The following is a 21,154-nucleotide window of genomic DNA, read 5'->3' as shown; positions in this document are numbered from 1 at the left end:
CAAAGTGTGAATGACTGTGTCTCTTCCTGGTAAAATGCACACCTCAAGATCATTTTCACTCCCTGACCCCCCTGCTCTGCCCCAGGCTGCACACATCATTAAAACGGTAAGTCTTTTAAAAGGGTGTTAGTCCCTCTTCAGAACAGAGCTTTAATCAAACCAAAAGTACACTTCGGTTTGTATGCCTTACGTATGAGTACAGTCATACACTATAGCCCTTTAAAGAATACTTCATTTGATAGTGTACACGAACACAGGTGGTTGGTGCATGAGTGCTAAAATATCGTGCCACTTTATGGATCCACAAAACAATTTCCAGGTGCATATGTGGTTAAAAACAACAGTATGCTTTAAACTTTAGACAAATGTGCAGTAGAATGCCATTTTTTAAGTAAAGCTCAACATCATGAATTGACATGTACAAACAAGTTGCAAATACTGGTTATTTTCAAACCAAAGTTGGGACAGAAAGGGATGAACCCAGCCGAAGGTTTAAATTAACCTGAAAATGGTTTATATTTCACCCAACTATGGCTTAAAACAACCCAGCATTTTGTGTTGAAACAAATTAAATTACATTTTTGGAGTTATTAAATTAAATACATTACATAACATTACAACCCAACCAAACGGTTGTGTTTGTCGCTTTTTGACCCATCGCTGGATTGAAAAATAACCCAGTATTTTTTAGAGTGTAATTTATTTTGGACTTCCAGACGTACCTGGATGATATTTCAGAGATATATTCACCAGGTCAGAAGTGGGATAAAATGATGAATTGGAAAAGCCAATAACTCTCATATACTGTAGGTCAATAGGACTGCTGTATATTTGCCACTTAAATTTATAACAATTTTAAGTGGTTGTAAAGTCTGTAACTTTAGTTCCCCGCTTTAAAATGTATGTCATTTACTGGATGGTTAACCCCTCCAAAGACAGATCTGTAAAAGAACTGGGATGGCAACACCATTTATTTAAGTTCGCCTGCCAAAATAAAGACAGGACGTGAAATCGATATGGCTCTGTTTGTGCTACACACATATTTATTCAATACTCTGCATTCCCAACACTGGCACACCAACAGATTATCATTTTCCTAAAGGGAATAACACTACAATAAACCAATATTAAGAGTGACATTTAAAGTGACTATGAATAATCCAGGTTCCACCCATCTACTCTCAGTCCCCCAGATGCAAGCCCTGCCCTGAATAAAATAAAGGAAAGAGCTGAGCCACCCCACCAAACAGCAGGCAGACTCCAAGGTACAGAGAGTGAGAGAGAGAAAGACACCGATTTACAGCTTTACTGCCTCGTTCAGTCCGCCAGACTTGCTCTCACCGCCACCTCTATCTTATCCTCTCCGTCTCTTTCTGTCTGCAGTTTTACTTCCTCTTTGAAGCTTTCTCTCTCTCACACACACACACTCATTTAAATACGCTCATTCACTCAGCTCATTCACAGGCACAGGTCAGGCAGCCTCACATTTCACCTTGTTCTGCCCCCGGCTGAGAGGACAGAGCCCTGCAAGGTGCAGCCATCACACAGGACACAGGCTTCCACAGCTCAATCAAGTTTGACGCTGTCTGAACCCTCCGAGAAGATTGAGATGTTTGTTTGGAATGGAATTGCAAAGTTTTGAGTCATCATCCTGAAAAGGAAGACTGGCAGGAGACACCGGCAGCGGATATCAAGACCAGCAATCATTTGAAGTCGGTCACGTTGTCTACGCTTTGTTTGAATGACTCCTGTCTCAAGGATCTGCTATCCCCTCATCCCATGTTCCCGCTTACAGGGTCTGTGTGAGGCAGTTTGCCCATTGAAGACCAGCATCATGCCGACTACTTGCGCAAGGTGCATATTGGGAGCCTGACCCATCATGTGCAAATGGACACGCACCACTCCTGGTCTCTACTACGACCTCACCTCCGCTGGGTCAGCCCTCCCCGGGTTGCCACTTCAATCTTATCCTTTTCCCCTGGTATGCCTGTCCGTGCTGTTTCTGGCTTGTTCTGCTCTCGGAGGTTGCCCACCTGCGCAGGGGCATGACCCCCTTCAGGCGTTGGCACAGGGCACGAACTGCTCGTGGACTCTGGAGCGGCACGCACGCAGCTACAACCACCTAGAGGGTGACGTCCGCCTGCGACGCCTCTATTCTGCCAACAAGTTTTTTCTCTGCATCGACAAAACGGGCAAGGTGGACGGCACCCGTCGGAAGAATTACGCTGACAGTGAGTAGACGCCCATTTAAGTTTACCTACGGAAAGGGAGTGGGGCTTGTTATGTTGTAGGCTTTGTTTTATGATCTTGTCATCATTATCTTTGTCACTTGACCTTTTATGGAAGTTTTATGATTCGGGATTCCTCGATCTCGGCTTGTGTCCAGACTTTTTTGTTTGGGGTGTGTGCAAAAGTGTTGCTAGGTAGGATGTATAACACCGAAGAAGAGAAGTTGAAGTTCAGATGAAGGTGAAGGCCACTTTAAACGTTTTATTGCAGCAAGTCACTGTGAGCCATTTGTAAGACTAAATACCAGTTTAAGGATTGCAATGTATGTATGGTCTCAAATTATCCTAAAAGGGGACCGTGTATTTAAGATAACCATCTTGCGTTAGGCACTTTATTTTCATATTGTAGTTCCACTTTGAAAAGTGTCAGAACAGAACATGTTTGTGGAGAACATTTGGAAATAGCAGGTGCAGTCGGTCTCTACAAAGCTTATGGTAATAAATCGCCCAGATGTGCATGTCATCAAGTTAATCGCATGTTCCACATAAAATGGCTCCCAGAATGCCATTTGACACTACCTCCCATTGCATTTTTCCAGTATGTTTATGATCAGATTTGGGTCATACTGTAGAGATCACAGTAGGATGACTTGTTGTGTAAATGTGTGCATTAATACCACTGTGCAGATTGAACTGTTGCATGACATTGTTTATGAGTTTCTTTCCAGGTCTGTGTCACATCAACTTAGAATGCTTGTGTTTGGTACAGCTGGTTGAAATTGTGCAGCCCTCAGAGGCAATTTGCTTCACATTTACTTACCATCCTCTCATTTCCTGATACTGAATTAAGTTCGTTTTTTGCAAAGCGTGTCCCTCTCACAGCAAGATATCCTACATTTATGAGACTCAACAAATATCCCGATACTGCCATCCAGGATTCACATTAGTAGAAATATTTTAGCTTATTTTAACTTTCTCTCTAAATAAAAAATAGGGCTTCAAAATACAGGTATCATGATTGCATTTACCAAATTTATAACAGAACTACATCTATGCACAAAACAAAGCCAAGTATTTTGACAGCTCTCAGAAAATGTTTACTTAGTACACTTATTGTATATTTTCTAACTTGTGGCAACTCAAGCCAGCTCTCCAATTCAAAAGCATACATCGATCATGTTAGTATTGCTTTGCCGCCGTCCACCTTGCCCTCTGCTTAGCCCTCAGCGTCCGTCAACACTGCTGCGTTGCCCAAACAGCCCCTCTCACTTTTTCCAACTCTCGCTCCCAAACTCTCAGGTGCAAAAACAGTTGGAATTAGTCAACGGGCCCTTGGCTAATTGAGGTAGGAAAATATTGTATTAATCCCAGCGAAATGCAGACTGGAACAGCTGAGGGGAGAGAAGGGCTTCCATGTGAAGCACTAAAGAGAAGAATGAATGCATGGGGTGAAAATCAAAGGGGGATGGAAGTTGTATTGAACACAAAGAGTGTTTTAGATATAAACATATCTAAAATTACATAAAACAAGATACATTTACTAAAGAAGCATTAATGTATGAGATATTTTCTTAAAAATAATAACATTTTATCTTTTTTTATTTGATTTATGTATGTTATTTAAAAAAAGAGCATAATTATGCACTGTTGCTTATGAAGAAAATGTATCCTGTTTTAAAGATTTTTTTAGAGAAATAGGAAAATAAAATATCATTAAGATTTCATAGCATCAGTGTTATTGTATGCAATGGTACACATTGCAATTACTTTCAATGAAACTTCATTCTTTCATTTTCTTCTGAGGAGTCTGTCATAAGAATATAAGACATGCTGCTTTCATCCCAAGTTTCATTTGTTTGGATGCTGATGTCAGATAGCACTGATTGAGTCAGGACAATATTAAGAACCCTGGAGGAAAAGGCTCCCAAAATTGTGCAAACGGTTTTGAAGCTTAACTAACCACAAACTAGCTTTGAAAACCTTTTCATTATATTGATGCCAATTGACTGAAATTGGACTTATTCACAGCTATATCTACTTTTCTGTCAAATTATCTTTAAAAAAACATTAAGACTGCACTCAAGACTATCTACAGTACCAACCACCACTTGATACTGTATCTGCAGTGGGTTTGTGAATAAGAAAACAAATACATCTTAACCCAATATTTTATGTGAATCCCGCTGTAGGATTTCGCCAAGCCAAGTTTGTTTTCTTTTTCACTTTTAATGTTGCAGGTACTTCTAAAACTTTGCTGGCAGACACAACCAGCTTAGCTCTTTTTTCCCTTAACATTTGGCTTTGAACAGAATGCCGTTGAAGTCTTGGGCGTATGTGGTTGAGGACATCAAATGCTTGACTTGAGTCCAGGCAACAACATGCCGCTTAAGGAAATAAAGTCATGCGACGGGGATAATCAGAAAAGTCACATTTGCTAAAATATAGCCACTTTGCAGTTTGCCAGGCCTTTTCCCCCATCTCCCGTTTTCTTTCGCTCTCCTTCTTCCATCTCGCCTGTATTTACAAGAGTTGTGTCATGTTTACCAAGTTTCCCCTCGCTTTTCTGCATCTCACTTTAGATGTTACCGTGTTCCCTTGCCGTGATTTCATAGGTGTGTTGAGCTTGGACCCGAGTCACGGGAAGAAAATCATCCACCCGTTCTGAATATATTGTGGAATTATTTAAAACATATTTCAAAAAGAGAGACTGTCAGTCCATGAACGCCTGTAGTGGCCACAGAGGAGAGATTGTGTGCGACTGAAAGTTGGCTTGTAAACCCATGCAGAATCATGGGAGGTGAACATGAATTCACATACTGTCATATTCATCACTGAAGCCTCATATCAGCTCAGCTCTTTTAGTTGTTATATGCCAGTTTCATAGAATTAAACATGTTTTAAATAACCATTTTTGCTACAACTCACTTATTAAACACATGTATCAAAATACAGAATGCTGAATTCAGAAAAGGGATTAAAGGATTGTCTTGATTGTCATCCAAAAGTTTCGAAATTGGATGGGATTGTAAAATTCTTGTCTACCTTAAACAAACATGTTATGGTTAACTGAAAGAGAGCGGTTATACTTTCATAAGCTTTCATAAGTGTCTAAGTGATCCTGATCTCTGTGACAGTTGAGCGGTAAGGGCACATGGGTGCTAGGTGATTCCAGACGCTTCTGGAAAGTCTAGGAATGTTGCTTACATTTAGCCTGTGGGGGCCTCTTGGAGGTTTTGGTGCCAGGAAAAAAGAAAACCCGACAAATCCATCCTTTTTAATCCTTCCGATGGACAGTGGTCCAGAGTATAGAAAGAAAATGCTGGACGTCCTCTTGCCAGGTGTTCTGTCGTAAAAAAGACACAAATTGACAAACATTCTAAGAGAGAAACCCCAAAATTGCCTTAATTTTGTAACCTCTTCTGTTTCAACGAGTTGAAATGTCATTGACGGTTACCACGCAGCTCATGTTATTTCATCCTTATTCGTTGTTTGGGTTCACTTCACTACTGGGTAAACAGGGTTACTTTTGTAACTGATTCAGTCACATACTCAAGTCATTGAACGTCAAATGTCAATATAGATGAGACGATGACAAAAACATCCACTCTTTTGTATATCGTCTCTGTCCTTCCAAAACATCGGATGTCTAAATTTTTCAGGAAATAGAAAAAAACTGTATTTCTTAAATCAGAGGTTCTCAAACTGGGGGCCGTGGCCACCTGGGGGGTGCCAAGATAGATCCAGGAGGGCCACATGTTTTGTGGCATTTTATGAAATGTAATGAATCATATATGAATCCAACATCAGAAAAATAAAACCACCAACCAAAAGTATTGATGTTCCAGCATTGTATAACTGAATATATTTTTGTTCAATTAAAATTCTAAGTTTAAGATTATACATTTTTATTTGGGGGGGGTGCAAAGCGAAGCACTCTACACAAAGGGGCCTTACAATTTAAAAGTTTCAGAACCACTGTCTTAAATTATTAAATGCTGTGTTGTCAAAGTTGACAAGCACTTAATACTTTTTTAATGGTTAGATATTTGCAGAACACAGTGACAAACATGAAGAGTGACTTATAAATAATGATTTGGAAAAAAATGAATTCACAAAATATACGAAGTTCGAGAAGGACAGCAGCGATATTTACATTTAAAAGTATAGATTGAGTACTGTATTTACCCACTAATGCATTTATCCACGGACAGACTCGCAGTTTAGCAGGTTTCGCTCTGCTTATGTAATGTTTAAAGAAAATTGACCCTGAGGCCTTAAAGGTGCAGTTTGTAAAAATCAAAAGCACGATCAAAACAACAACAATGCCGTAGCTTGATGACGCTGTGATGGAGCGTGGAATGATGGGATCTGTTGTCTTCAACTCCACCACTGATGGCCATCAATCAGACGGGAACGAGAAATCATGTTAGCATATGAGTTAAAGTTTTATAAATGTTGCGAATAATTTTGGTCCACTGCTCGAAAAAAGCTAGTGGCTTGCTAGACGCTAGACACTACTTCCGCTTTTGTCCACGACACTGTTGTCATGCGGTTTCTACGTCAGTAAAGGCGGTAACAAAGGGGAACGCAGATATGACGCCATTGACAGGCGACTGCACAGCCCCGTGTCACTGTTTAGAGTGGCGATTTTCTCACGATTTACAAGTAGTTGGAAACATTTGAGATATTGTAAGTACTCAGCTGAACAAAATATATAACACTAGCCTAGTGGTTTTTGGATATTTTACTGCAAAATTGTTACAAACTGCACCTTTAATGAGAAGTCATTAGCACTGTTATTATTATTCTAACCTTTTACGAGGGACGTAAAACAAGTATTAATTAGATCAGTTGGGAACCCAAAGCTTGGCTCGCTCATGGAGCTGCATATGCTGACTAACATCTGCCAAAGGCAACACGGTCCACCTCTCTCAGCTCGAAGGCTAAATTAAACAGACAGACAGACAGACAGACAGACTCGGTCTCATTGTGACCCGGTTCAGGCACTGGGCTGTGCCGACTTGAAGCACTCTCATGGGATTTTATCTGTTCTGAATTGACCTTTTGATTACAGCTGTTCACCCTCAAGCTTGGCTTGACATGGACAGTGTATCTTGTAGACTCGGATAATATTGGCCTCTGAGCGACTGTTAGGGGACATTTTGAGATTTGCACAATATTCGGCTGTCTATTATAATGTGGTTGACATTTTGGGATAAGTACCAAAAGTAGAAACAGGTTTATTACACCGATTTTTCATAGTCTGGAATGAGACTCCCTTTGGAATGGTTATTGTGTTTATTAGTGTCTTTTGTACTTGCATTCACGGTATTAGTCATTTAAAATCATATATCAGTCAATAAAAGTGAGCCCCTGAGAAATTACAAGTTTATGTTAAATCTCTAATCAGACCTTGAATCTATAGATCCTTAAAATATTGCAGGATAAGAATGTGACACGCCCAGTGTGATACATTTCTATTCGGATTTCACTGTGACACAGCTGACTGAGTTGTAAAAACAGCAATAAAAGTCTTACTCTGTCACTGAAGTCAGTTCCACCCTGTTGTACCTTCATCAGCCTGAGATTTCGATCCTTAAAGGGATAGTTCACCCCAAAATGAAAAGTATGTCATCATTTACTCATGTTGTTCAAAACCTGTAGTCTTTTTTCTGTACCAATGTTCTTCAAAATATCTTTTTTTGTGTTCCGCAGAAGAAAGAAAATCACACAGGTTTGGAATGACATGGGGGTGAGTAAATGTTTGGGTGAACTATCCCATTAAGGCATGCAGCACATGCTGTTAAAGAACTTGTTATAGAACTTTGATCACTTCAAATACAAAGGCTATGTTAGATTTGATTAAGATGCATTCATTTTATAGTCTGTTATAGGGTAATGACTATTAATTTGGCATGATGACACATGTCTTTTGGAAGTGTGTTTCACATTTTCTGACAGATGTAATTATAGTTACAAAACAACTGGTATAAAACAGCCCAACAACAAATAACAATAAAAAGCAAACAGTTATGTCCATGGTAGCAGAGTTTACTCCATAAGAGTGAGTATATCACTGAAGTTTCATACTACAAAGTATGACTAAGATATTGATTTTATTTTATTGTGCTTAAAGGGATACTCCACCCAAAATGAAAATTCTGTCATGAATTACTCACCCTCAAGTTGTTCCAAACCTGTATACATTTCTTTGTTCTGTTGAACACAAAGAAAGATAATTGTTAGTTGATTTTCAGTATTTACAATATTTTTTGTACTGGTAGTCAATGATGTCCCAGAACTGAAAATTGCTAACATTCTTCCAAATATCTTCCTTTGTTTTCAGCAGAACAAAGTAGTTCATACAGGTTTGGAACTTGAGGGTGAGTAAACGATGACAGAATTTTCATTTTTGGTCTAAACAAACCATCAATCAGCAAACAAAAACAGGTGGGTCTCTCTGAAGGTTAGCCAAATGAACTAAATATTTCAACAGCTTTATCGCACCACCTAAAGAAATAAAGTAATTATGATCCGCTGAAATATGCTGTCCCGGTGTGACATGCAAGGACATTGCCATCATCATCATGTAGGAACTGACCCATAATTGGTGCAAACTGGATGTGTTTGCTTACAAGGACATTTACTGATTGTTGATACTGTACTGACAAGCTTTTGGATTATAGGGATTGTTTGTAAAGTAAGTGGCTAGACTGGCCTGCGGGCTATCTGTATTTCTTATTCTAGAAAGCAAAAAGATTAAATTAAGAAGTCTTAAGTCTTCTAAGTCAAATACATTACATCACATAGCGTACATTTACAAGCAGTTCGACAGTCTAACCTTTGATATTGAAAGAAAAGCACAGCTCAGCTGTCTGCTAGTAAAACATCGAGTTCATTGACTGATGAACCTCTTGAAGTTAACTTTTTTGTTACACCTGCCAAAAAATAAATCATTATACATGTATATGAAACCATTCAATACCTTTATAAAGTAACTGGCCAATTTTTTATTAACTCGCCCAAGCCAACTTTTACTCTCATTTGGCGCATGTTTATTTTGGACCCCGGCTTAACTCTTCGCTCCGCTCGTTTCGGTTGCAAAGTTTCAGGTGAGCAGGGTTGAGTGGACAAGGGCCAGAAATCCCCCGTGGAGGATAATGTTAAGGTCAAGGCCTCTCTAGCTGAGCGATTTGACAGATCTGACAAAAACCCGATGGCCCATTGTGCCGCCTGTCAGCTTCCTGTTCGCTCCGTCTCATTTCAGTGCTTTGAAATGCAGAGCCAGCTCCAGCCATGGAAAACGTCCCGCTTTGGATTGACCAAGTGGAAATCCTCGTTTATGCTCGGTCACCCCTGTTTTAAATCCCGTCTCCTCTGTTGCCACTGCAACACAACCTTTGCAGCTCAGATGCTATTCTTAGGTGGTTTGGATGAGGAGAGAAGAACTGGTGATGTAATTGATTTATGCGCTAGATTAAGATAATTGCCGTTGTTCTGTGTGACAGGGAATTAAGCCCCCCAGACTCTCCGGATAGAATCTGGATAACGTGGTTCAGAGATGAGGTAGTAGAAACCACACATAAGATGATGCTCTTGTCCCCTAGCTTGTTTTTAGTCAGAACAACTATTTCTGCATCTTGGCAGGCAAACGGATCTCTTCACATGCAACTCGTGCAATTAACCTCCTCGCAACAATGACCTCAGTCTTAATCCCCAGGCTTTTGATAGTCCTGGGTGTGGAAAACAACAGAAGCCTTGAGTCACAGAGTAGCCCTTGAATCAGCTTTTAACTATCTGTTCAGGCCATTAACAGCTAGCCGCTTACTGGCAAAGGAAGTGATGCGTGATTTGAAGGCACTGCTGCACACCCTTCTCCATGATTAAAGAAAAACCCATTTATGGGGGTCTGCTTTATATCCGTGCCACCTCTCTCATTTAAGTACCTCACAGGGACAGACACCAGATCGTGTCCTTGTTAACCTCTCACACCTTGGCGGTCCTCGCGGCGGACCGGAGGGGATGCTAGGCTTTGAGATTTAGGAGGGCTTAGCATTCAACCTTAAAATGAGCCGATGTGGCTCCAAGGAATATTTCTTGCGATAAGCTACAAGTTCAAATCTCACTTGACTGACTTAAAAGAATAGAAGCTAATGCAATGCACTCTACATCAACCTTTAACGTTTAAGCGTGATGGAAAAATATTAGCTAGGTTTTTTTACATGCACTTCCACACATATTGAACAAAGCATTTGATTTAAAATCTGAAATGACAATTGATTTTAAGCGGATAACTACACTCAACTTAACACAACAAACATGAGGTGTTTATGTGACAAACAATACTGTTTCATAGCTTTTACAAAACGCTAGGCAGTAGTATTCAGTAAGCAGAAAGCTACAGTATAGTATTTCATTGCATACATAGCCAAAGCCTTTATTCTACCATTAAAGACTTAAAGAGACTGGTGATAAGCTAATGAAGTAAACTGTCCGGCTCAAAGTGTCTCACTTTACTCTTCTGTGAACTAAACAGTGGATGAACTGGACATTCTGGGATCTTGTTTTAGGGCTTGATGTCATGTGGCCTCTGACCCTGGGTCCATTGACTCTGGAAGTGGCCTCTTTATCTGGGACAGTAATTGACTAATGAAAGACTTCCTCTGCCTTGTGAGGATCTGTCTTTCCTTGACTACTGGGCAGGGATGTGACTCTTATCTCTAAACTCTCTTTCTATAGAATCTAGAGGAGCTTAAAACTACATTTATACCATATTTACATTTACATAATGTGATAAATGTTGCTTGGCTAGTCTAATCTATACCCAGTATTGCTTTAAATCAAAAACCTAAGATCTGTATAGAAATAAAATAATTTGTAATGTGAATAATTAAACCTTAAACCCATATTTGATAGATAGCAGAGTGCTTCCTACTGTATGTTATTAGTTTAGTCTACTTTGTACATCTGTTTAAAAATGAATTGTAGTTTCGAAAAGATTCATACGTATGACGCCCTTTGAGAACGATGAGAACGAAGCCTGTAAATTTAGACCTGGCAGACAAGCAGACAGAGAGACATTGGGGCCCTAACTAAGTTTCTCTTTGTCCCTAAATGACCTCTGCTCTCCTCCGTGGCCTCTGTGCCTCTCACCTGGACCGTCTCTCTGTGTGCGGAGGGTAACGGGATACATGTCACTGGCTCTTATGGCCTTTGAAGGACCCGGCTAATCCCCAGAGCTTGCATTCAGCGAGCCATAAAGGCAGAATGAGGCCAAGGGCAGGCCCCTGAAACTTTAACAGCTCTGAATTGTGCGAAAGGCAACGTCACCCAAGTGTGCAGTCCTGGCGAATGAGTGTGATAATGCACTCTCAACTGAACAGAAGGGTCTTGATGCTCGAGGTTCAAATTTACAGGCTCGCCACTGTAGCTTTTGGCTTTTGTCGGCTTTGACAAATCACATGCAAATTTCAAAAGATTCTTAGATGAAACATGGAAGTGAATTAGAAACCTGTTTGTATACAAACTCAATAGTTTTGTTGTTTAATATGAAGAGTACAAAATGTTGGGTTATGTTCAACCCAGTGTTGGGTCAACAAAGGATAAACCCAACTGTTGGGTTAAGTTAACCAAGAAAATGTTGATATTTGACCCAACAATGGGTTAAAACTACCCAGTTTTTTGGGTTGAAACAACCCAGCATAGGTTAATTTACAACCCACTGGCTAGATTCATCCCTTTTTGACCCAGCACTGGATTGAAAATAGCCCAGTCTATGAAGAAAATACCAATATCTTTACTGTAGTTACTGTAATACTGTAGTTTTCCCACCATGACCCTTTGGTACATGGAATATAGTTGATTTTTCTTTCACTCAGTTTAGCTTGAACGAATGTGATATATGGCTTAAAACTTGAGCTCTATGTAATACATGGTGAGAGGTAAAGACCAAGTCTAAAACAGATGTTTCAGATTATAGCCAATAGACATTTATGAGACTGGAAAGTAAATGCTTGGGAAGTTATTTAACTTCAACACATGTCATATGAAAGTAAAAAAATCAAATTTTATTAAAACATGGTGAAGATTTGATCACGTTTATGTGAACTGTTCAGTCCTAAATCGTGTTTATGTTATCGGAAATAATATTGTTCATATTATGTTGCAGCACATCAACAAAGTACATGTGCGACAATAAATAATTACATCGGATTACACAATCTTGAGGAATCCCTCAAAAAGGTTGGGTCTTGTGTATTTCAGTAATTGCACCAAAGCCACAAGGCATCTTGCTGAGGCTTACTATTGCCGAAAAATCTATTTAACGACCAATTTAATCGTGAAAAAGAGCATGTTTACCTCACACGCAGCCATCTGGTGCAATGGATAGCAGACTAATAGGATGAGAAAGACTGATGTTATCAGTGAGCAGCGTAGTTGAACACAACCACCCCGGCCCCTGGAGATGGCAAGAATGTGGGAACGAAACGAGAAATCAGGCCAGGCAAAGAATTGCCTGAGCGACGTCCTTTCTTTACATGCTCAACTTTACTAAATGCAAGTACACCAGAAAAAAAAATCAAACATGATAGTGAATGCATTGCATTAAACACTAACATACTGTTGGGGAAAATCAGCAACTAGCGAATCTACCAAATTGTTTTGTAATATGACAATAGCAGTTTTACAACCTTTTTCTAACAAGGAGTGGTGTAGCATTGTGTTGCACAGGGTCTTGCTCTCATATGTAGCGTGGAAAAGTCATTCGGTTAAATCATTTTGTTAATTTAAAATTAACCATTTAACATGGATAATTCACAAACTCAACATTTATTGTTATTTATTTATTTTTTATGTTTATTTTTTATGAATTGCTTATTGTTGTGGGATAGAGTTTTCCTAAAATAGGTTCAGTGTAGTTAGCAACTTTTAGTGTTTTACCGACTACCTTTTCAATAACCTAGCATGACTTTCATGATTTATTCACCCTCATGTCATTCCAAACCTGTGTGACTTTCTTTCTTCAACAGAAAACAAAACAAAAGAAAACTTCCATTGTATGAACACAAAACCACTAAAGCATTTCTCAAAATATCTTCTTTTGTTTTCCACAGAAGAAAGAGTCATATACAGGTTTTGAATTACATAAGGGTGAATAAATGATGACAATTTTTTTTGGGGGGTGAACCCTCCTTTTAAGTTATGAGTAATTTAGCCAACACTGTTCCAGCATACTTTGCGCAGTGAGCAGCCATTTTGTTTTCCATGCATGTTTATACACGATGCGTTTGTTTTGAGACTTCTTTGCAGGAAGCGGTATTATAAATAGCTTAGCTGTTGACATTCATTACATTAATAACAACCGTAAGTTATGTTAATTGCCGTGTAGGGTCTCGTGGGATCAATGACATGAGAATCATTCAAAGTGGATGAATGACTTGCATCATTCGAATAACAAAACCCGAAGCCAAGCCGGAAAGCTGCATTAAATGCTGACGCACGAACAGGTGACATAAGTATGAAAGGAGAGTATTGCTAAGGTTACGGGGTCTTTTTCACAATCCCACCTTATGCACGTGTGTTCTGCATAAGGAGGCAAACAGTGTTTTCCAGTGCGGGTACAGATGCTTCCAGAGCTTCACAGCTGGCCCCGGGTAGCTGCTCTTTGGAATGCTCTCTGGATCATTCGGCTGTTAATAAGCTCGTAAATTTCATAACCCTGCACACAGGTGAGGGTGTTTGACCACACATGGACTTGACTGTAAGCCTTGCCAAAAACGTAAAATGGCATTAGGTTCAAATTGAGAAATAAAAATGGAAAAGAAACATTAATTTACGGATTAAAATCATCATGAAATTAACATGAATGCAAAATGAACTAACCCCAGTTGTACTCATAAGAATATGGAAAATACTGAAAGGTGGAAAAAGGAGGTTATGTTTTTCGTAATTTTGGTGAACTTGCTGTCAAAAATGACTTAGATATGATGTCCAAATTGTACAAAAAATTGTACAAAATGCGTAACTGTAATTTTGAAGTTGCAATAAATTTATTACTGTAATATACAGTATAGCTGCTGGCCTTCTGAAACCTTGTATCTCCACATTTCGTGTTTTTTATATATTTTTGCCATAAATCATCATTATTAGTCACCCTTTATGTTTGTCACTAGGTTTTGAAAATATCTAACCAATAAAAGTATTAAAAAGTGCTTGTCAACTTCAACAAAACAAGTATGTAATCATTTACAAAGTACAGTGTTTTTTCCATTTCCTGAAGAACAAATTCGGACATCCGAGGTTTCTAGAGTGTGTATCTTAAATGTACAGAAGGTGATGGAAACAGAGATAACACTGCTTTCCCAAGGTACAGCGTAAAGCGAATGAGATTTTGAGGTTAATGTGGTCAAAAAGTAGGGCAGAGGGCTTATACCACTTGAAACTCAAGCTGTATAAAAGGTTGGTTACAGGGGTGGGCTTATTTGAACGCTCACCACACACATAGGCCTGGAGTTCAGTGTCCTCAATGCGTCTAGGAGGAGTCCGAACTGATCAAAGGTGCTGGTCACGGCTATTAGGCACAGCAATAAGGACCCTGCATGAAAAGGTTGCAGAAAATGAAAAGAAAGAATACGACAAAAACAACATCAAAACCCTCTACGTTTAAAGAAAAAAGCAAACTGTGGAAAAATTGAAAAGGTACGTCAATCAACTACAAGCACCCGGCCAGGGACAAGAGATTCCCAGGCCTTCTCCTGAAAGGGCGTCAGGCCAGAGAGGGCTACTAGAGGGGGCGACCTGGGAAATTAAAGACCCTCTTTAAAAAGCACAGAAACTTAGCTCCATCTTTCACTCCGTCTCCCCCTCCCTCGCTTTTAATTGATGTGGGTGGATCTCTCCTCGCTGCGACAAAAGCCGGGTCATTATTTAAGAGCTTGTCAGCTTCCAAATCTCAGGTAGGTAACAAAGCCTATTGGGAGCAAAGGGGCAGTTGAAGGAAACACGATTTTTGGAACCTCCTGACATCCACCCTGGTTCTCCTTATTACCAGATTCGACATCCCAGTCTCTACTCCTTCTCACCTAACGATGATTCCAACAAAGGAATCATTTGAAGAGCTTATGCTTTTTTTAAGATTTGCTTTCAATGTTAAAAAGGCCGAATGATCTGAAGGTGGGCTGACTTCCAAGAAGTAAAGGCTGTGAGATTAGGGCCAAAACTGAAAGAGTAAAGACCATGTGAAGAGCTTTTAGACGTTACATATGAGATGGAGAGAATGGCTAGACTTAACTTGACTACGTCTGTAGAAACCTGGATTTTGCTTATCCATTGCAAGTCCATTGTAAATATTAATGGTGGAAACTCAAACAAGCAAAGATGTGACGATCATTTTAAATATGTAATCGTATTTAGAGCTTTATAAATTGTGATTTGTGCAAATAGTGGGACTTTAGAAAACCCACATTTTTTATTGTGCCCAACTGGACATTTCCACAAAATATGAATACCTTGTGCACTCCAGAGACTGTGAGCTTAGAAAACAAAAGAGGACATTTTCAAAAGGTATAACGATTAATAAAGGTCTTTCCTGGCTTTGTAGGTGTTTGGTCAAGTGTCAAGAGCTTGAATAATTTTGGATTTAAAAATACTCACTGCATATCCTCAGGATTTTCTCAATTGTGGATCTGCTGGCTCAAATAATAGACACAATAGAAAGACTAAGCAAAGTTGCTTAAATCTTCATACAAAAACATAGAGGATTAATTAAGAAAAGCATCTTTGGGTCAGATATAGTGTTTTTAATATCTGGAAACCTGGCAGGCTTTCACATCCGAACAGAACCTGTTAATAATGAAAATTAGACACTGGAACTTTTCATTTGACTGGACCGTTCCTCATAAGCTCAATGTGAGCTCCAGGCATTCGGGAGACTGGCCGGATGTCTTATGTGCTGCTTGGATGCGTCCCTCACCAGATATTGGCCTTCAAAAAAATCTTACAATAACAAGATGGTATGATTTTTTTATAGATTTTGTTCAGCAAGTAGATCCACAAAGCTGCAAACAACGGTCAGTGGGGTGGATTCCCAGACAGGGATTAGATAAACCAGGCCATATTTTATGTTATATGATACATGGCATGTACAATATATGTCAGTTCAAGTTATTTTTGATCAAGACATCTCTTACATTTAAGTTAGTCTGGGACTATGTTTAAGCTCTGTCCGGGAAACTACCTCCAAACAGCTCCACCTGCTCATACCTAACCGAGGGTTATTACAGTCACGGCTGAAGAGAACCGAAAATCCAGCCCTAAGTTCTTTTGCTTGACACCTGCAATGCATGTGTTCAGCTGAGCCCACATCCTGTGGTTCCTGTGTTTTCTGTCTTCATTTCCCAACTGGCGCTCGGTCAACATCTCATTCAGCACCTCGATGTGTTACTGTGTTTACAGTCGTCCTCCAAAGCCAACAGCTGATTTGTCTGCACCGTTTCCCTGTACAGTATTATAGACAGCCACCTAGCTGTCTTTTTTCTAAGTTGAGTTTTACAAGCTTAAAAGTTGTGACAGAGAATGTCGAACGTCAGTGTCATTCGTTATTGCATTTGCACTGCAACAATGAATTCCTTATGAGTTTTAAGTGAGTATTTCTTAAGTTTTCCCGTAAAATAGCAGGCTTGCTTTTAGAGGATGTATCTTAAATAAAAGTGTATTTTGGCTTACTTCACTAGCACATTTTAGAGAGTGAAATCAAGTGAAAATCTTCCACTGCAGTAGCACAAAATACACTTATTTCCAAGATATATTCTCCAAAAACAAGTCTGAATATCTTTAGTGTTGCTTCTCAAGCAGAAAATTGATCTTGTTTTGAAGATTTCTAGATATTTTTGCTTTTACGGCTGTCAAACGATTAATCGCATCCAGAATAAAAGTTTGTGTTTACATAATATGTCTGTGTACTGTGCATATTAATTTTGTATTTATAGGAACATACACTTACATGCATATATTTAAGAAAAATTTAAAAACTTTATATACAGTATAAATAAATACATCTAAATGTGTCCTAAATATAAATGGGCCATTCTACAGAATTGGTGCAAAAACAGAGTTGGAAACATTTAGAATTTTTTTCCCCAGAATTTTTTTATATATGCAAATTGTATAATATCAAAGTTACACATTTCTAGTAATTGTTAATTTTCATATTGTAATTTCAGAAAGTTTTGGAAAATTCTTCCTCTCCACAAATTTTGTCACTAATGAAACACAATAATATATAATTTAATAAGAAGGATTATATTTACATATTACGATTTCGTTTAAATCTACTTGTTTCCACATAATAATTACAATTTTAACAATATTTCAAGTGTAATTTATGAGATTTGTTGTATTTTGAATCCAATTAAAAAGGCACATTCAAAGGCATGAAATTGATGATACTGATTTCAAAGTTAAGGATTCATTAGTTTATACATTGAACCATACACTATCATAACATCCTAGTTGATAATTTAATATACTTTATTTTTGACAAAACATCCCATGTTTCGGTCGTGACACACATTTTCAGTAGTGATGATAATGTTTTGGTAGTGATCACAATATTTAATTTGCACAGCTGAATCAGACTTTCAACATTTTATGTTAATACAAATAACTAACTATGTTGCACATACGCAGCCAGCACATATAGCAAACACACCTGACAGTAAATATCTAATAGAAAACCTACAGCTCATATACTATATCATTACTAAAACATACTAAAATACTAATGATTTGCATAACTGTACAGAATTTTGTTTATTTCCCCGAATAAAGGATTAAGTGTCCCCTTTTCTCACTACCGAAACAATTTTTGTCACTACCGAAACAATGATACCCAGTGATACATTTCGGTCATGACTGTTTCGGTAGTGACAATTTTTGAATAGCTCAAAGATGCTAATCAGCACATGGTTTGCAAGCACAGTTCTGAACAGATGTACACACATAAAAACTACATTTTATGGAATAACGCCCAAAAAAGTTTGCTTAATTGCAAAAAAAGATATTTGGTAGTGACGTTCCTTAAAGTTGCACACAGATTTTCAGACTTTTGAACACATTTACTTCAAAATGATAAGACTGATCTACTCACCATGTAGCTATTAGAGAGAGGGACACAGTAATGATTCTTGATAAAAAATGTAGGGGTGTGGCTAAAACCAGTCTCAGCCAATGGACTAAAACCTGTTTTGGTAGTGACATGAAAATCCTGGACACATTTTTACATAGTTTAATCATTTAAAAATAAAATAAATATTTTTTTGAACTTCACTTTTTTAAAAACATCAGAAAAAGATATTTTTAAAAACAACAATGGAAAAAAAATTCTACAAATATTTTTTAATAATTTTCATAAGTTGAAATTTAGGGGTTTGGGACACCCATCTCCAATTGTAAATACCCAATAAATGATGATTTTATTTATATTAAGCTAACTGATATTATAACTATTATTGTGGGTTTCGAAAGATTATAGAAGGATCTTCGTAAACAACTAAGATTTGAATACTTGAATGCTTTTTAAATGTGTTTTTTTATGTGGGACAGCAGTTTGCATGAATTCTGTAGAATGGCCCATATACATGTATGTGTATAATATAAATACGAAATGAATATGCACAGTACACAGACATATATTATGTAAACACAAACTTTTATTCTGGATGCGATTAATCACGATTTATCGTTTGACAGCCCTACTTTATTTCACTATATGTCTAAATGGCAGACAACTTGGTTCCAAGGAAACCCAATGTCTAAAACTAGGTTGTGCTTGATGACCTCACAAAAAAAAACGTCATTCTAAATGGCCTATTGTAGCGTCCTGGGAAAATAAAACCCATCCCTTGAGCATATGGATGCCTGGTTTTCTAATCAGCAATGATAGAGCGGCTTTTGATAGAGAACCCCCCCATCTAAACTAGACTTCTGTTCCTTGTTTTCTGCTCTTCAGGTCTGATGGAAATCCGATCTGTCAGTGTGGGAGTTGTCGCCATCAAATCTGTCAGCACCGGTCTGTACCTCGCCATGTCCAAAAAAGGCACGCTCTTCGGATCGGTAGGTACATCCCATAACATGCCCAGAGGGGACGAAATGAAAGATAAAAATGAGATAAATCTTTGCAATTGCAAAGACTTCTAATCTAATATAAGTGAGGAATCATCATTTAATAATATTTGGTAATTTTATGTAATAATTGAACTCAACCCGTGTCTGCTGCGCTTTACTTTTCTCATGAAGTAAGTGCGTGCCATCAGACAGTTGTTTGTGGCTTGTTGTTTGACGCCTATTTGCATGGTGTCTGAGTGCTTTAACTGCTCTCGGAGAAATCTCAACCTGGCAATCTGTCACCCAGCCATGATAAGATGACTTACAGATGGCCACATCTTTCCTCCGATCCCCCAAGTAAACATGACAGACCTTGGGAATCGCTCAAGACCAAAGCACCCTTCGTTTCAAACCCTCGCAGAATTACGCAGAAATGAATATTAGTCACATTTACTCATTCCAAAGCGATCTTATCGGACCTCAGGCTCATCCGAGAAAGCTGACTCAGTCAGGACCATCTTTCTCATTTTTAAGTTTCGAGAGCGCCTATAAGTAAGAAAAATCACAGATGAGATTACTTTATTATCTCCTTGACAAGAATGAGATTAAACGGAGAGCAAAATGGGCTTATTATAGGCAAAGACCTCTGCATCAGGCAATGACTCTGAAGGCTTTTAATAGTGTTTTCTCACCTTCCCTCTTCATTTAACTCGCTGCAGGTCAGATACAACCCCAGCTGCAAGTTTAAAGAACGCATCGAGGAGAACGGCTACAACACGTACGCCTCCCTGCGCTGGAGACACAAGGGCAGGCAGATGTTCGTCTCGCTCAACGGAAGAGGGAAACCGCGGAGAGGACACAAAGCTAGACGAAGACATCCATCCACTCATTTCCTCCCTATGCTCCCCACGTGACTGGACATCATCATTTAAAGTCCTCCAAACAAATGGAAATATTAGGGACTTGAGTGTTATTAAGATGTTTTTATCCCTTGGTACTGTCACATGGTACATTAACTTATTCCTCAGCTTAAGGCCCAGTACAGTTTTAATGTTCTGTATCTACAGGTTATGTATTAATGTTATTGTTGAGTTAACACAGCATTTCCTGCATCCGTCTGTACTCCTGTTATGACGTACGGATCTCTAAATGACTGAAACGCGACTACGAGGAATTGGATTTATGTGAAAAGGTCATTTTAAATGATATAAACAAAAAGTCTTATTGAAAAGAATGAACAATGTAACGTTGAACCTGATTTCCAATCTTTGTATCATCGCGGAAATCATAGGACCCTACTTTTCACATAGCAATGTTGTTTACATAAGACATTTAAATCATCTGCTTTTACATTTCAATGTCAAAATCTGAGAAAAAATAGGTTCCATGGCTCTGACATGCAAATAGATCCAGTGCTCAATTCACCATTTAGCATAACAGACTTCCTGTAACGTTCTGATTATACCCCATGTCTTACTATGTCACATTAACATACCTTTTTTCTCTCAACCTGTCGCAAAATACAACATTTAATATATTTCAACTTTTCGAACCCCTCTGTTTGGTTTGTGATGTTTTTGTCTGTATTCTTCGAAACCGCAGTCTGGTCCACATACGGATGAGAATCTGGCTTCATCCACGTGCCACCGACCGCAACTGCATGTTCTGCCTACTAATGATGAGCAACACCTGCTAAGTGGTTAGCCGTGGCAGAAAGACCAAAAACAGCGTCCAAAAAAAGCCACGTTAATGGAACTCCTAGTCCATTTACACCTGTGCTGCTTTCCTGGCTGTTCTACGACCATCTCGGCTGTTAGTCAAAA

General features: G+C 38.7%; 1 protein-coding gene across 2 annotated transcripts; it reads left to right on the top strand.

The window, feature by feature from the left end:
• Nucleotides 1-1,214: 1,214 nt before the first annotated feature.
• Nucleotides 1,215-21,124, top strand: fgf22 (fibroblast growth factor 22). 2 transcript variants are annotated; one of them, XM_057325233.1, is made up of 4 exons: nucleotides 1,215-1,265; nucleotides 1,454-2,231; nucleotides 19,237-19,340; nucleotides 20,051-21,124. In XM_057325233.1, exons 2-4 carry the CDS (start codon nucleotides 1,880-1,882, stop codon nucleotides 20,243-20,245), a joined length of 651 nt encoding a protein of 216 aa, XP_057181216.1. In that variant the 5' UTR covers nucleotides 1,215-1,265; nucleotides 1,454-1,879; the 3' UTR covers nucleotides 20,246-21,124. The 2 variants fall into 2 exon arrangements, with proteins under 2 accessions (XP_057181216.1, XP_057181215.1); XM_057325232.1 differs by lacking the exon at nucleotides 1,215-1,265 and having other exon boundaries at nucleotides 1,324-2,231.
• Nucleotides 21,125-21,154: the final 30 nt, after the last annotated feature.

This window comes from Triplophysa rosa, linkage group LG25 (assembly GCF_024868665.1).
Source record: "Triplophysa rosa linkage group LG25, Trosa_1v2, whole genome shotgun sequence".
In the NCBI taxonomy this organism is placed as follows: Eukaryota; Metazoa; Chordata; class Actinopteri; order Cypriniformes; family Nemacheilidae; genus Triplophysa; species Triplophysa rosa.
Note: the sequence above shows the minus strand (reverse complement) of the source record. Positions and strands in the feature narration are given on the sequence as shown.